At 42.9% G+C, this 16,551-nt stretch overlaps 1 protein-coding gene across 5 annotated transcripts in view; it reads right to left on the bottom strand.

Annotated features, from left to right (window-relative positions):
- Nucleotides 1-16,551, bottom strand: part of ACSL5 (acyl-CoA synthetase long chain family member 5) — a 49,126-nt gene that overhangs the window by 2,062 nt on the left and 30,513 nt on the right. For all 5 annotated transcript variants that reach the window (XM_043925692.1, XM_043925693.1, XM_043925697.1 and 2 more), the window contains 14 exons: nt 14,989-15,088; nt 13,841-14,019; nt 13,042-13,074; nt 12,902-12,953; nt 12,014-12,087; nt 11,383-11,460; nt 9,036-9,170; nt 7,807-7,941; nt 7,210-7,305; nt 4,199-4,271; nt 3,830-3,918; nt 3,174-3,290; nt 1,141-1,284; nt 354-455 (listed from right to left, as the gene is read on the bottom strand). In XM_043925692.1, coding sequence (XP_043781627.1) covers nt 354-455; nt 1,141-1,284; nt 3,174-3,290; nt 3,830-3,918; nt 4,199-4,271; nt 7,210-7,305; nt 7,807-7,941; nt 9,036-9,170; nt 11,383-11,460; nt 12,014-12,087; nt 12,902-12,953; nt 13,042-13,074; nt 13,841-14,019; nt 14,989-15,088 — 1,407 coding nt within the window. The remainder of the gene's footprint in view (nt 1-353; nt 456-1,140; nt 1,285-3,173; nt 3,291-3,829; nt 3,919-4,198; nt 4,272-7,209; nt 7,306-7,806; nt 7,942-9,035; nt 9,171-11,382; nt 11,461-12,013; nt 12,088-12,901; nt 12,954-13,041; nt 13,075-13,840; nt 14,020-14,988; nt 15,089-16,551) is intronic.

The following is a 16,551-nucleotide window of genomic DNA, read 5'->3' as shown; positions in this document are numbered from 1 at the left end:
AGCACTTGTGATATCTAAATGTTGCTCAAAGACAATGATGAGAAGAAAAAGCAAACCTAAATGTTAACAGGGGTTTTCTCGGGATGGCATTAATTCCTCATTTTTCAATTAATTTTTTCACAATGCACATCTTACTATAAAAAGAATAGGGATTTTGGCAGTTGTTTTTAAACTCCCCATCCCATCTTCCAGTCTAATAAAATCAGCCAGTACAGACACAGCAAGAGTCTGTTCTTCCAGCGAGGAGGCTCCAGGAAACCCTGGGTGCCCAAGTTGAAGGGTAGGGAGAACAGGGAATCCCCCTCCCACGATGGACCCATGGGTGTGCATAGGCTTTCCTGAGTGAGACTTACTTGGTTTTGACACAGTTCTTCAATAGAGCCCTTTACCCCAATCTTGGCTGCAAATGAGGGAAGTGTATCTGGGTCAGGAACCACCACTCCCACTAGGAATGACTGGAAAGGAAATGAAGGCATGTGAATTAGCGCAGCACTGCCTCCTGGTGGGGCAAAGAAGGCAGCGTTACATCTTCCTAATACGTGACGGTTCCCAAGCCTGCCGTTCAGGGCTAGCATCCCTTGGATAGCAAGATCAAACCAGTCAGTCCTAAAGGAAATCAGTCCTGAATATGCATTGGAAGGACTGATGCTGAAGCTGGAGCTCCAATACTTAGGCAACCTGATTCGAAGAGCTGACTCATTGGAAAAGACCCTGATGCTGGGAAAGGTTGAAGGCAGGAGGAGAAGGGGACGAAAGAGAATGAGATGGTTGGATGGCATCACCGACTCGATGGACATGAGTTTGAGCAAGCTCTGGGCGTTGGTGAAGGACAGGGAAGCCTGGTGTGCTGCAGTTCATGGGGTCGCAAAGAGTCGGATACGACTGAGCAACTGAACTGAACTGAATCCTACTATTTTTTCATCATACATTTCAAACTCTCATGGAACTCTAATCTCATTTTCCCACTTAACATCTCTACAAAAATGTTCTATTCAAATGTGATTGTTCAAAAAGAAATGGTGCTCAATATTAAGCTTAAAGCAACCCTGACCTCGGCATATCAATCCTCCCGCACTCCCAAGAAGCCAAGTTTAAGTACAGTGTTTATAAAACTGGCTATTGTTAAGAAATGTCTGTTACCCGTAAGCTTTCCCCATATACAAAAATCTGTGACACCAGATTGCTCCTGATGTAGATATTTTCTATCTTTTCTGGAGCAATGTATTCTCCTTGGGCCAGCTTGAAAATGTTCTTTTTTCGGTCGATGATCTTCAGAGTTCCGTTCTGTAGCAGACAGAAAGACAACAGAGTGTTTCTGAGCCTATTGAGTGATGTCAGTGAAGAGCGAGGTGAAATCAGAGGTAATCTTCCTTTTTTTGTTTTTAATCTTCCCTTTTAAACTTGGCCTCTCCGTTGACTTTTGGACAAGCTTTAATTTCTCTTTTTGGCTTTAGGGAAAGGGGACACAGCCTTCCACGAAACCTATCTATATTGCACATGTCTGTGAAGAATCAGTGGGCAGCCTCAGAAAAAGTCCCCTGAACCTCTGGGATTATGTACATGGTTGCCTCATCCAACAAAGAAATTTTGCAGCTCTTTATTTCTAGTAACTTAATTTCCAATTACTTCATTCCAGCACTCTTGGGAACAGGGAAAGTGTTATCTTTTATTAAGACTTTAGAACTAGCTCTTCCCCTCCTTGTTTCCCTTTTCTTCATCCCCATTAGATCCAGGAGCAGTCTATACAGCTCCACTGTGCCACTGCTAATCAAACAAGTCAGTAAGACTTGTTAAGTCTTACTTAACAAACTTGCGCTTGTTAAGACAGAAACAGAGTCAGGGAGAGCTCTCTGACCAGCCACCAGAGGTCATTTGCAGGTTCTACTCTGGGCTAATTGGTTTGAGGAGCTTAGGTTTTTAGGGATTTGAATTGTAGAACTGGGACAAGTGGCAAATACAGTCCACATGATCACACCCGAAATAGGGCAATAGACTGAACCAACCATGGAACCATCAACAAGGCCAACTCAAGAAATCAACCACCAGCTCAGCCTAACAGACATTATCTGAAAGTGATGAATAAAGCTCAGCCCTTTATAATTCTAGTGTGAGAACACATCTATTGCCTATACTTTGGGCTTATTAGACCTGGGAACTCTTACCATACAGACACAGACATGTTACCATAACACCCACATCTATGAAATACATCATTAGGACCAGTGTTCTTAGAGACTTTGTTGTCAAACATTGCTTGAATATGACTTAAATCTTGAGAATATTGAGCAAGAAGAGGGTTTTAAATATGGTTACATTCCCACTCCCCCAGCACAGAGTAGACAAAAACTTTCCAGAGAGGAAAGCTCTTGAAAATTGCCTACAGGGATTCTAAGGCACCATCATTACTATGCAAGAATTTCCTCTCTTCTTAGGAAAACAGATGGGGTTTACAGAGACTACTTACTTCTGATTTTTTGTCAGTAAGCTATGCTTTAAAGAAAGTCTCAGTGTCTTCCACCAAGAGAGGCTGTGAAGGTCACTGAGAGGCAAAAACTAGTCTCTTGGCTTAGAAATCCTGAATCCTCATTTTGATATGTCTCTACATGTTAAATGGGGAAAAAAATATGTATCCCTATAAAAGGCAAACACTACAGGCCCATGGAGTTATCTTGAGTTGTTTCTGCCACAAGAAAAATAAAAATCACAATAACAACAAAATACACTACTACACTTCTTTGGAAAAGTCACCAAAATTTCCCCTGTCTTTGAGCAAGTTATTTCTAGTATCCAGGCTTCCCTGGTATCTCAGCTGGTAAAGAATCTGCCTGCAATGCAGGAGATGCCGGTTTGATTCCTGCATCGGGAAGATCCCCTGGAGAAGGGAAAGTTACCCACTCCAGTATTCTTGGGCTTTCCTGGTAGCACAGATGGTGGCAAAGAATCTGCCTGTAATGTGGGAGACCTGGGTTTGATCCCTGAGTTGGGATGATCCCCTGGAGAAGGGAATGGCAACCTACTCCAGCATTCTTGCCTGGAGAATTCCATGGACAGAGCAGCCTGGCAGGCTACAGTCCATGGGGTCGAAAAGAGTCAGACATGACTGAGCGGCTTTCACTTTGAGCAAGTCTATTCCACTGTTAAGGGACACCCAGAAGTTTTGAAGAAGCACCCACCGGGAGCCAGCGACCAATGTCTCCTGTGTGAAGCCAGCCGTCCTTGTCCAGGGCTTCCTGTGTCTTCTCAGGGTCCTTCAGGTATCCTTTGAACACATTGGTGCCCCTGATGCAGATCTGTACAGAGGTTGGGACGAGGCGGTGACAACAGTAAAGGCTGCTACAAACACCTAATCCTGCCTTCTTTCATCTTTGTTTTTTTTTCCCACCACTTTGATTCATTTGATGCTTTCCACTATAGTATGAGGAACACCGGGCTTCCCTAGTGGCTCAGATGGTAAAGAATCTGCCTGCAATGTGGGAAACATGAGTTCAACCCCTGGGTCGGGATTGAAGATCTCCTGGAGCAGGGAATGGCTACCCACTCTAGTATTCTTGCCTGGAGAATGCCATGGACAGAGGAGCCTGGTGAGCTACAGTCCATGGGGTTGCAAAGAGTCGGATAAAACCGAGTGACAAACACCAATGACACTAATGAAGAGCACCAGATTTTAATTCCCATTGTGGGGGACAAAGTTAGGCTCCAAGACACTGAAGTCTTTGCTAAAATTCTCAAAAGAATCAAACACAAACCTGCTCACAACTGTGTACTTTTTCTGATAAACACATCCCCACCACAATTATGTAAAAATGACTGCTGGGCACAGCCTACTCACCTCTCCTTCATTGTTCACGGCAAAGTAGTTCATATCAGGTACATCTTCCAGCTTCACATGATTGCAAGCCATGGGGACTCCAACGTGGCCTAGAACACATCACACTGAATCAGCCAGGATACTGGGAAATGGTGATAACTCCAGCCATGTTTGAGAGATATTTATGGATTGACTCTAGAAGAATAAACCTGAAAAGTCATCTGGCACCAGTGCCAGACAGTCAAGATAGAAAGGCCTGGACCAACCCTTAGATTTAGTATCTGCCACATTCCTCCAGAGTATTGAGGTTATCTAAACACCCAAATCCTAGTTTATCTAGAACTCGTCACCCAGCCATTGCACCTGCTGTCCAGTAAACAAAGAACATACCTGATTTCCAATCCCCAGGTAATGTAATTGTACAGCCAGCGGTGCATTCTGTTTGACCATAAGCTTCCAACACCTGTGTGAACCAAAGAAGGGCTTTGAGAGTTACTCAAGCTAAAGCAGGAGCTGGCCATGCCCTACGACCAGACATGAGGAAAGCAAGGTGTCTAAGAGCTGGAGGACACTTGGTGTCTTAAAACCTTGAATTCATGAGAACCTGAGATGTTAGGTCTTTACAGCTGTGGATTCACTAAAAACCAAAAGGGTCCAGAAATAGACCAAAGTATGGAAACATACTATACTTTGGGAAATGCGACATTTCAAGCTGATGGGGAAAAGAGAGTTATTCATTAAGTGACATGCAACCCAATGGCAACTGGACTTGAACCTAGGCAAGGGCATGCTACTGAAGGAGCTAAAAAAAATGAGAAGTATGTTTTAAGGGAAATAGCTATGGTATAGAACAGGGGTTGGCACACTTCTGTATATAGAACCAGAGAGTGAATATTTTTGACTGTATGAACCATTTGTTTTCTATGTCAGTGACTTAACTCTGCCAATATAGCACCAAAGCAGCAGTAGACAATACATAAATAAATGAGTGTGGCTGTGTTCCACCAAGACTTTATTTATAAATAGAGAAAATAGGCCAGATTTGGTCTGTAGCACAGACCAACTGCTGGTATGAAGGCTAACCTTGACTGGAGAGGGGCTGTGGGGGAAACACATGTGGAGTCTGAAGTGGGGATGGGGTCTGTCCCAGGCAGAGCTGGCAGAAGAGAAGAGAAGGCATTTCTGGGAGGGATATGACCTAGGGCCTTCTGATCTATGCGTTTTAGGATCTGAGGGAAGGGAAGGTGTTAAGCATGGCCAAGAGGATGCTAGTTTGAAAGGCCAGAGGAACTCTGGCCTTGGCATCAATTCAGAATCTATTGTGAAGGCAGGCACACACATAGGTGGTACTTGATGAGGACAAGGCTGTTTGTTTCATTCATGCTGTGCACGTTGGACAAAAGAATAAACTAGTTAGCCTAGTTTATCTGGGGGTAAACTAGTTATCTGGGGGTAAAATATGAGACCATCTGTACTCAAGCCCTTTTACTAAATTCCAGATGAAGCAGAGACTTAATTGAAAAAAGGTAAAACCACAAGGTTACCAGAAAATCTGGATGAAAAGAGTTTTATGCAATATTGAGGGTCGGGTCAGGAAGCCTAAGGTCTAAGCCCTTATAAAGCCACATAAAAAAGGTGACTTGCTGCATAAACATTTAAAACTTTTACCTAGCAGTACACAGTGCAAAAGATGAGACTAGGAAATATACTTCTAACACAACAGAGATTGATTTTATTACTATATGAATTCTTAGAAAGCAAGGTGAAAGAGAACCAAACTCTCCTGTGTTCTTTTTTCTATAAGGAAGTAATATAGTAATTCATGAAAGCAACAAAAGTGCCAGTAAACAATAGGAAGGATGTTTAGGGACTTCCCTGGGGTCCGGGTTAGACTCTGCACTTCCAATGTAGGGGTCTTGGGTTCAGTCCCTGGTTGGGGAACTGAGATCCTGAATGCCTCATAGTGCAGCCAAACAAACAAAACCTCACAAATACTATTAAATAAATCTGTGAATGTTCAGTGCGATGAGGGCAAGGGAAAAAAAGACCTCCCCAAAAGATGTTTGGTGTTAATAAAAGAAACAAAGTTGTAATAAGATTTCTCAAGTATCTATTTGGCTAAGATTTAAATGACTGAAAATATCTATCACTAGCAACAAGGTGGGGCTAACAGGACTTGTGCATTATTTGCAGGAATGCATAAGAAAGACAAGACCCTTCTGAGGAAGTGTGAGCATCAACATTAACATGTAAAAAACTCATATACTTTGGCCCAATAATTCCCACTTGCAAGGATTTATCCTAAATTGATAGTTGCATAAATATTCACTAATATCCTTATCACCTCATTGATTATAACAGCAAAAAAAAAAAAGACGTCTCTCAAATAGGAGACTGGGTTTCCTACATAGCACAAGTGTAAAGAATCCACCTGCCAATGCAGGAAAGGTAAGAAGCGTAGGTTCGATCCCCGGGTCGGGAAGATCCCCTGGAGGAGGGCATGACAGCCCACTCCAGTATTCTTGCCTGAAGAATCCCATGGACAGAGCAGACTGGTTGGCTACAGTTCATAGGTCTCTAAGAGTCAAGAGTTGGACACGACCAAAGCTACTTAACATGCATCAACAGGAGACTAGTTATTTGGGTACATCCAATAAACTATTACAAAACTATTAAAATGATGTTTATCTGACTAGAATCAATATGGATGGGGCGAGCACTGCTTAACAAGTGTGTTAGAACACTGATGCCATTTTTTAAAGATTATACTCCATTTATAGTTATTATAAAACATCAGACATATTTCCCATATAATAATATCCTTGTAACTCATTTTGTACCTAACCGTTTGTACCTCTTACCCTCCTATCCCTAAATTGCCCTCTACCCACCACTAGTAGTTTGTTCTCAGTATCTGTGAGCTTGCTTCTTTTTTATTATATTCATTAGTCTGTTGTATTTTTTAGATTCTACATGTAAGTGATGTCACATAGAATTTGATTTATGTCACTTGGCGTAATGCTCTTCAGGTCCATCCACACTGCTGCAAATGGCAAAGTTTTGTTAACACCGATGCTATTTGTGTCAAGGTTTCTTTACACAGATGCATTAAGCAGTGACTGGAAGAATATTTTCTCTTGACTTTGAGCTTCTGGCTGACTTTCTCCTTGGCACTTTTCATTTGGGTTTTCATTTGTATTTAAGTAGTGAGTTTTACTTGTACAAAAGTGAAATTAGCTATCATCCAAAAAAGGGGACCTGTTGCCTGAATGGGAAGGAAAGAAGAGGTGATACATGGATGTATGTAACTAATGCACTCTGCTCTACAGCAGAAACTAACACAACTTTGTAAAGCAACTACACCCCAATAAAAAATAAAAAAAAAATGGTGCTCGGCTTACCAGACATCCCATTGCTGCCCGAAGGAACGTCAAGATGGGAGGTGAGATGGGGGCAGCTCCGGTGACCACTAACCGAACCTTCCCACCCAGGCTTTCCTGTTTAATAGAAACAAAAGACCTGCTGAAAACTATTCCTGCAGCTTTAGTCTCCTGCATTGCAAAACGGGCAGAACAGCCCACTTATCCAGTGTTGTCATAAGGATTAAACTCATTAATTCACAAAGCACTTAGAAAGGGTCCATCATTGTAGAAAAGAACTTAAAATGTTGGCCCTTATGGTCATCACCATCCACAGTGGGAACCAGACCTGCAATTTTTTTTTTTTGACATTTCCTCAGGTAATTTGTATTGTTGGACCTTTCAAATTACTTAGGACTCTCAACAGACCACCTAAGAGAATGAAAGTGCTACATTTCGGCCAAAACCCTTTAGTGGCAAAATTGTCTGAGAGAGATCTCAAAAGGTTGAGTGAACATAGAAAGTGCCAAAGGGTCTCCAGTTAAACAGACGCTTGACCGTCAAAGGAAAAGCAAAGTATACTGAGGCAGAGGGCAACCCAGACACGTACCTGGCTCCATCAGGACCTACCCAACATACCTGGATCTTTCTAAAGATGAGCTTGTCCCACAGACTGTCACGTCTGATGATACCCTTTTTTATTTCACTGAGTTTACTGGCAACAGCCAAGTTCAACAAGAACTTCTTCAAGGGTGTCTTGGCTTCATTTTGTACCTGCAGAGTGACAGCTCCTCTTAGTTGGAAACTTATTGTATACTCACCAAAGCCATTCATCACCAAGCAAGAGATAGTGCCTCCTAGCATCAAAAGAAAGTGGCTCTTATTCATGCACTGGTATGCTGAATAATGATGAAAGTCCATGCTAACAAACAAGTGAACTTCGTACACACAGACAAAGCTCTAGCTCCTCCAAATTCCTGGTCCTTAGCAAACAACCTTGACAATTGATACAGCATGTCCCCAAAAGGTAGCATCTATCTACAAAGTTACCTGAGAGTACTGATGAAACAGCTGATTGTGTACCACTGTCAGGGCTTTTGATTTAGGATCATATGTATGTATGTTATAGAGTATCATAATATTACAAAGAAAACTTCTCACTGACCAGTTTTGAAGGTCACTGGGGTACCAGTTCATTATTTTCAAGACTGATAAATAAAAGGGAAAAAATAAAATATTTGTGCTTTCCTGGAAGACTTCCAGCCAATGAAGGCAAGAGAAATGCTTGGATTAGAAAAATCACCATTTTCCTAACCTTAATGAAAAACAGAGCAGAGATCAATAACAGCTAAATCTGTCATGAGGCCATGAAATTTTGGCTCATCTCCTTATTAGACCTGACTCTGGACAAGTTATTTAACCTCCAAGGTTCAGTCTCGTCATCTGTAAATTAGGGATAATGAACGTTGATGTGATTTCCTGGGTTTTTGTAGGAATGAAATGATGGACTGCATATGAAATATTTACCATGGGCTTAGCACCTCAGCAAGAGACACCCTAACCAGCAGGTGTTATGAAATCAGAGTAACAATTTCCAAGTCAGCTGAATTTTGAGAGGTTCCTCAAGTCTCTGAATTCATCTGTTTCTCCATATCACATCCAAGTAATCTCATCCAGAGGAAAGGGGGTTTCATTTGTACGATTTTTCATGGCTGCATTTTAAGTGTGGCTGTAAGTGGATGCTGGTGGGGGTGGGGTTAAGGCTGGAGAAGCAGCACAGTTCTTAGCAACTCAGAGTCTCTAGGAGCTGTAGTCAGCCCTAAGCCCCACACAGCTCAGGGCCAGCCCAGGAGAAGAAAGGTAAGTACCTTATCATAGACCTTGTTAAGGAGTCGAGGCACCGTAGGGAACAATGTGGGCTTCAAGGTCTTCATGTCGTCAGGCAGCAGCCGAATGTCTCCTTGGAAGAATCCGACTTTGGCTCCACAAGAGTACACAACAGCCTAAAAGCAAAACCAGAGGGCGGGGCTCAGAGCCAAAGAACTTCTTTGAGTTGGTTCTGTTGGGACAGAATTAAGGACATCCAATGGGCACCTTGATGTGAAGAGTTGACTCATTGGAAAACATACTGGTGCTGGAAAGACTGAAGGCAAAAGGAGAATGGGGTGGCAGAGGATGAGATGGCTAGATAGCATCACCGACTCAATGGACATGATTTTGAGAAAACTCTGGGAGACAGTGAAGGACAGGGAAGCCTGGTGTGCTGCAGTCCATGGGGTCTCAAAGAGTCAGATACTACTTAGTGACTGAACAACAACAAAAATGGGCACTTTTCTCTGGACCCCCTCACCCCTGACACTTCATGTACCCAAAACTCTGAGACCCTACTCCCTAGACAGGATGACACTCGCCTCTGCTGAGGCGGCAAGACAGGTAAGTCAGATTGTGAGGCTGCAGGCCCACCCCTACCCCACCCACAGCTCTGGATGAGTGTCTAAGGCATGGCTTCTAAGAGCCCATTCATTACATAGCATTGCAAGCACTGCCACTCAAACTAGAACACGCCTACAGTGGTAAGACCGTCTCAATTTCAGAAGTGATAAAATGTGAAAACTCCACAAGTTTTCATGTATATTCACGGAATATACGTCAAGGCTGTATATTGTCACCCTGCTTATTTAACTTATATGCAGAGTACATCATGAGAAATGCCGGCTGGATGGAGCACAAGCTGGAATCAAGATCGCCGGAAGAAATATCAATAACCTCAAAGATGACACCACCCTTATAGCAGAAAGCAAAGAACTAAAAGAGCCTCTTGATGAAAGCGAAAGAGGAGAGTGAAAAAGTTGGCTTTAAACTCAACATTCAGAATACTAAGATCAAGGCATCTGGTCCTATCACTTCATGACAAATAGATGGGGAAACAATGGAAACAGTGAGAGACTTTATTTTGGGGGGCTCTAAAATCACTGCAGATGGTGACTGTAGCCATGAAATTAAAAGACGCTTGCTCCTTGGAAGAAAAACTATGACCACCCTAAACAGCAAATTTAAAAGCAGAGTCATTATTTTGCCAACAAAGGTCTGTCTAATCAAAGCTATGGTTTTTCCAGTAGTCAGGTATGGATGTGAGAGTTGGACTATAAAGAAAGCTGAGTGCCAACAAACTGATGCTTTTGAACTGTGGTGTTGGAGAAGACTCTTGAGAGTCCCTTGGACTGCAAGGAGATCAAACCAGTCAATCCTAAGGGAAATCAGTCCCAAATATTCATAGGAAGGATTGATGCTGAAACTGAAGCTCCAATACTTTGGCCACCTGATGTGAAGAACTGACTCAATGGAAAAGATCCTGATGCTGGGAAAGATTGAAGACAGGAGGAGAAGGGGACGACAGAGGATGAGATGGTTGGATGGTATCACCGACTCAATGGACATGAGTTTGAGCAAGCTCCAGGAGTTGGTGATGGACAGGGAAGCCTGGAGTGCTGCAGTCCATGGGGTCACAAAGAGTCGGACACAACTGAGCAACTGAACTGACTGAAAATGTGAAAAACACACTTATTAGAATTAATATTATATTAATCAAATATCAGCACTTTAACCCAAGGAACTGAACCTTCCATTTTAGCATTTCATGTACCAACAGATTTTCCATCCCTAATGACACCTGTGTTTTCGCTTTTGGTTCTCAAACCAGCCTCAAAAGAGCCTGAAAAGCTTGGTGACCACTCACAGAAGACCAGCTCTTTCCTAGCACATGTACCATCGTCAGCAGCTCCCCCTGACACACTCTGGATACCTTATCTGGATCAAAGATTCCTTCTTCACCCCTCTGTGGGGAACTTCCTTTTCTTTAAGCCTAGATCTTTTCAAAACTTCTAGGCCAAAGAAAAGAAAAAACAATGCCTCATCTCCCTGCGCAGGATAGATAGTAAGCTCCGGGCTGTGAGCTCCAAGGACTTGCAGGCGCCCTGTGTGAAGGCAGGAGCGAGCATTCACCCCGTGGGATACAGACAGATTCAACACAGGAAGACTCTGCGGCAGGTTAGGGATGATGCCAAGATTAGGACTCAGCCACGACAATTCCCTGCTGCCCGTGCCCTCACATTAGACAGTGGATGGCAAATGTTGCAGAGCTGCCCTTGGAATAAATGTGGGACTAGCAAGTCAGGACCTTCTTTTCACACACCTGCTAGGAATATAGGATCTTACCTGTACAACCCTCTCAAACATATGAGCCAAGGGGAGGTAGGATATAGTCACGTCCTCAGGATTGGGCTCAAAAACACCCTAGAGATCAGGAAATGGAAAGGAGACAACAATGGGTTAATGTTAATTTCCTCTTCCAAAGAGGATTTAAACACTTCTTCTCTCTAGGACTGCTGCATACAGCTGTGCCGATGTGCCCCGTGTAACTCTCAGGGCTGCTCTAACTGCATTGAGTGTGGAGATCTGCAGTGTCCCTAATAGAGCAAAACTCTACGGGACTTCCCCAGAGGTCCGGTGGTTAAGACTTCACCTTCCAATGCAGGGGGTGTGAGTTCTATCCCTGGTCAGGGAGCTGAGATCCCACATACCTTGTAGCCCCCAAAAATCACAACATAAAACAGAACCAATACTATAACACATTCGATAAAAACTTTAAAAATGGTCCAGATTTTTAAAAATATATATCTTAATAAATAAATAAAAGAGCAAAACTCCAGACAAAGATGTACCAGTATTTATCCACACTCAGGCCTTCAATCTGTTTTTTCCTTCTCTGCCTCCTCTCACTTTAAGATTAAAATCTTACAACAGATTGACATTTTAATGATGGCCTCGTTTTCAATTGACCACTGACCTCCATACATTTGAGAAAAGCAGAAGCATTGGAAACAATGTTTTCATGGGTTAACATGGCTCCTTTGGGATCACCTGTAGGAAAGAAGAGGTGGAAAGATCCGGTAAGTGACTAACAGATTGTCTCTGGCGTTGAAATAAGAAGCTACATTCATTTGGTTCTGTTCCACGGAGCCGAGAACTTCTTCTGTCCCTGGGTCTTTTTATGAATGGTGTATGACTCTGCTTATGAATAACTGATACCCCCAGAAACTCTACTCTGACTGCATTATTAGCCTTGTGCTACCACACAGGACACAGCTGCAGTCTCGGAGAGCAACAAAAAGAAGAATCCAAGTGACCCCCACCCTGCCTCGTGCTGTTTTCATGTTGAAGACTTCAGATCTAACAATATTACCCGGCCATCACTTTGTAAACGGAGCACGGTGAAATGGCTATAACTTCTAGATTATTATGGCTCAAATTAAAATTTATCAAGAGTTCTAGTAACTAGGTAGCTACACAGAGGGGGAGAAAGAGGACACGGAATGATCTGCTTAGATCTACCACTGGGCTATCTTGGTTGAGTGAAGCCATTCCAGTGATGTTAAATTGAGAGAGTGGTAGGCTGTGTGAGAAAGTTGACTTTATGAAGCCATCTTTAAGGCCCTTCCATTCCATAGCATGTAAACTGCTCCTGGTTGTTCATTGAAATGTGTTTGCTTATGTGTGGGTTTTTCTAAGTGGGCAACCATATTCAGAAGTCTTGTAATATGACTTCTGAATATGTTTATAAGTCCCTTAGGATAGGGCTGCTTGTAAAGTATATTTACCAGCCCACCAGTGGTCAGTGACTCAAGCCATGTTTTTGTTTAACTAGGGGCATCTGGGGCAACTTCTGGGCACTGACCTGTGGTCCCACTGGTAAAGCAAATGATGCTCAGATCTTCTGGTGCAGGAGGCTGGAGGGGGAAGCATAAGGGCTTAGTCTACTGTGAGCTTTGAGAGTTGAAGATGGCAAGACTCAAGAACAGGCAGAAGAAAACTTACCATGGGTTTTCTGAAGTTCTCTTTGCCTAAATTCTGCATGAACAGAAAAGCAAGAAAGAAAGACATTAGTCGAGATCGACACTCTTAGGACAAATACAGTCCTCTTTTCCTTTTGCATGTGAACACCTCTATGGGAATACAACCAAAATTCCAACCCAGGTCAGGCCCAGAAGCCAACATTCAGGCACAATGGAAGTCTCGGGGTAGAGTATAAGTTCTCTCTAGAATACCAGCTCATGAGGGCAGATCCCAAAGGTCCAAACTTCCCATCAGACTCTCAAGGTTCAGTCTTCCAGGACCATTGCTAAATCATTTTAAATAAAATGAATAATTGACATTTCAAGGCTTACTGCACATTATATTACTCTCCTGAGCACTTTATATTCTCTCATTTAACTCTTTAAATCTCCTCTATGAAGTAGGGATGGTTTCATCTTCATATTAAAAAGGGGGAAAGGAAGATGTGGTGCAACTGGCCCCAGGTCACGTAACTAATAGATATGGAGCTAGAAGGTGAACCTAGGAAGCCTGGTTCCAGGATCACCTCCCTAACTCCTTCTGTATTTATAAATTCTCTACTTGGAAGTCTGTCTGCTGGCCACAGACCTTCCTCCCCCACTAGCAGGCTTTCTGAGTTGTCTTGGGGAAATGATTCCCATAGCTTAATAGTATAAATGTAATTGATTCCTCCCCTGCCACCTCTGGAGGACATCAACTTGCTTTCTTGTATGGAAGTCCTGCAAGCTGCCCATGGCGTGAGACCAGCCTTCTGCTTGGCAGTTGAGCTTCAGGTCCCTACCTCAGCATCAAACAGGGATAAGATTTCAACTCCACATTTCTCCCCTCTCCTCTTCAGGTCATCCTCAAAGGGATCCATGAGGATGACCAATTTCAGGCCCGGGGTGAGGCCCTTTTCCACATTACTGATCAGGACTAATGCCTTTTGGGGTGTATCACAGATTACCGTGGAGATATCAGCTGAAAGCAGAAAGAGAGCCAGAGGTCAGCCTCTTGTGTTGCCATGCACCCAATTTTCTCTCAAAGAGGAAAAGATTTTTGAAAATGTCAAAACTGCTGGATCCCTAAAGGAGATTATGTTTGTAAATCAGATTTATAATGTATAAAATCTGAAACATTCCATTGATAATAAAATAAACTTAATTGAAACAGAAGCACTTAGTTTCCTTGCATACTGCCAACCGTTTATAGTTTCTAGAGGAGCCACAAAATTCCTTCAGGTTAAGAATACAGACATGCTTGGTCACATATGTGGTCCTGTCCATTTGTTTTGTTTGGGGGCATGGGGAGAAGGGATTAAAAGGGGAAGGAGTGGGCAAGTAGGATTTTAGCAGACAAGCATTTTATGATTTTTAATGGTAGCAGTTGCTTTGATGCTTGTTTACACAGGTAGAAACTTTCTGATTAAGTCTATAGTTCCAATGGATCTACTCACTTAATCTACCAATTCTGTGATGGAAGGTAACATCTAGTATATCGCTTACTTGCCCATTGAACTTGAACTTGTTTCCCTAGCAATAGTCATTTTGTCTACAGGCTCACCATGGACAGTGGTACATGCTGGTGAACTATACTCACTTCGATTTACAAGAGTAGGAAATTAAACCAGTAGTTTCATAGTGATACTGTCAATTAAGTGATTTATTCACTCACTCTATGGCCTTTCATCCAGGGTGGCCAGTGAAAATAGCTCACTGCCAAACTATATTGTCATATTACGCCACCTTGAAGCATTTCATTGAAACTTCTGAGTATATCCCTGATTCATGGGCTTTTTGTAACTTCCCTCTAAATTATATCCTAGGTGCTACAGGACAAGAGAGACTTGAGTATTTTTCTGATTACAACATTCTGTTAACAAAATCCAATAATGAGGAACTACTCAGCATCAAGAAAGAATCAAGTTAAAATGTAATAGCAAAGTTTTACCCTTGTTGACGATGTATATGACAGCTTCTGCTCCCAAGGTATCATACAAGGGCACAGCTACCATGGAGTACGTGTAACAAGCGAACTCAGAGATGACCCACTGTATGGAGAGATGTTCAAATAAGGACTAGCATATGCTTTGACGAGGAAGTATGTTAATTCAGTCATTTAGTCAACAAATGCTTATTTGGCGGCTCTGTGTTAAAAGAAAGAATCTTTAGTTGTGGCTTGTGAAATCTAGTTCCCTGACCAGGGATGGAACCCAGACTCCCAGCATTTGAAGCACAGAGTTTTAACCACAGGACCATCAGGGAAGTCCCCTCAAATCTCTTCTTTTTTGTGATGCTTTAGGGACTGCCATTGCTGATGCTATAAAATATAATTAAATAAAGGAGATAAGGTGGGTGCAGAGACAACTATAAAACAAAGGTAGAGTGTAATAAGTTCTATCCATAAGAGTTACAGAAAGCATTAGGGAGTCTTAAGGAAACAGAGTCACTCTCAGGGGTGGGGTAAGGCTATCTGGAACTACTTTGGGAAAAGTGATGGAAATTGGGCAGGGCTCTGAAGGACAGAGAGAAGCAATGGCAACCCACTCCAGTACTCTTGCCTGGAAACTCCCATGGACGGAGGAGCCCAGTGGAGCCCAGTGGGCTGCCGTCTATGGGGTCGCACAGGGTCGGACACGACTGAAGTGACTTAGTAGCAGCAGCAGCAGCTGAAGGACAGGTAGGATTTGGTTACAGAGATGGAGGCAGAAAAGGACGAAGGAAGTGAATGAACAAAGCAGGATTGCATGACATCACTACATATACAGAAGAAAGCATAAAGAGTGACAGGAATTGGGCTGATAGGTCAGAACCTGATAATCATGGGTCTTAAATGTCATTATGAACTGAATTATGTTCCCCCTTAAATTCATGTTGAAGCCCTAACACCAAGGCAATTGTTTTTGGTGATAGCGCCTTTTAAAAAGAATTAAGGTGAAATGAGATCATAAAGCTCAGCTGGTAAAGAATCTGCCTGCAACACAGGAGACCCTGGTTCCATTCCTGGGTTGGTTAAAATTCCCTGGAGAAGGGATAGGCTACCCACTCCAGTATCCTCAGGCTTCCCTGGTGGCTCAGATGGTAACGAATCCGCTTGCAATGTGGGAGACCTGGGTTTGATCCCTGGGTTGGGAAGATCCCCTGGAGGAAGACATGGCAACCCACTCCAGTATTCTTGTCTGGAGAATTCCATGAACAGAGGAGCCTGGTGGGCTACAGTCCATGGGGTCACAAAGAGTCAGACATGATTGAGTGACTAAGCACAGTATAGCACAGAGCTCATAAGGATGGGACCCTGATCCAACATAACTATTGTCCTTATAAGAAGAGGAAGACACCCCAGGGATGGCAGAGGAAAATGTCAAGTGAGGACACAGCAAGAAGGCAGCTGTCTGCAAGCCAAGAAGAGAGGCCTCAGGAGAAACCACACCTGCTGACACCTTGACTTTGAACTGGAGATCTTGAACAGACTCTAGGACTATGAGAAAATTAATTTCTGTTGTTTAAGCCACCA

This window comes from Cervus elaphus, chromosome 15, assembly GCF_910594005.1.
Source record: "Cervus elaphus chromosome 15, mCerEla1.1, whole genome shotgun sequence".
Lineage (NCBI taxonomy): Eukaryota > Metazoa > Chordata > Mammalia > Artiodactyla > Cervidae > Cervus > Cervus elaphus.
This window is presented reverse-complemented; position numbering and strand designations above follow the sequence as displayed.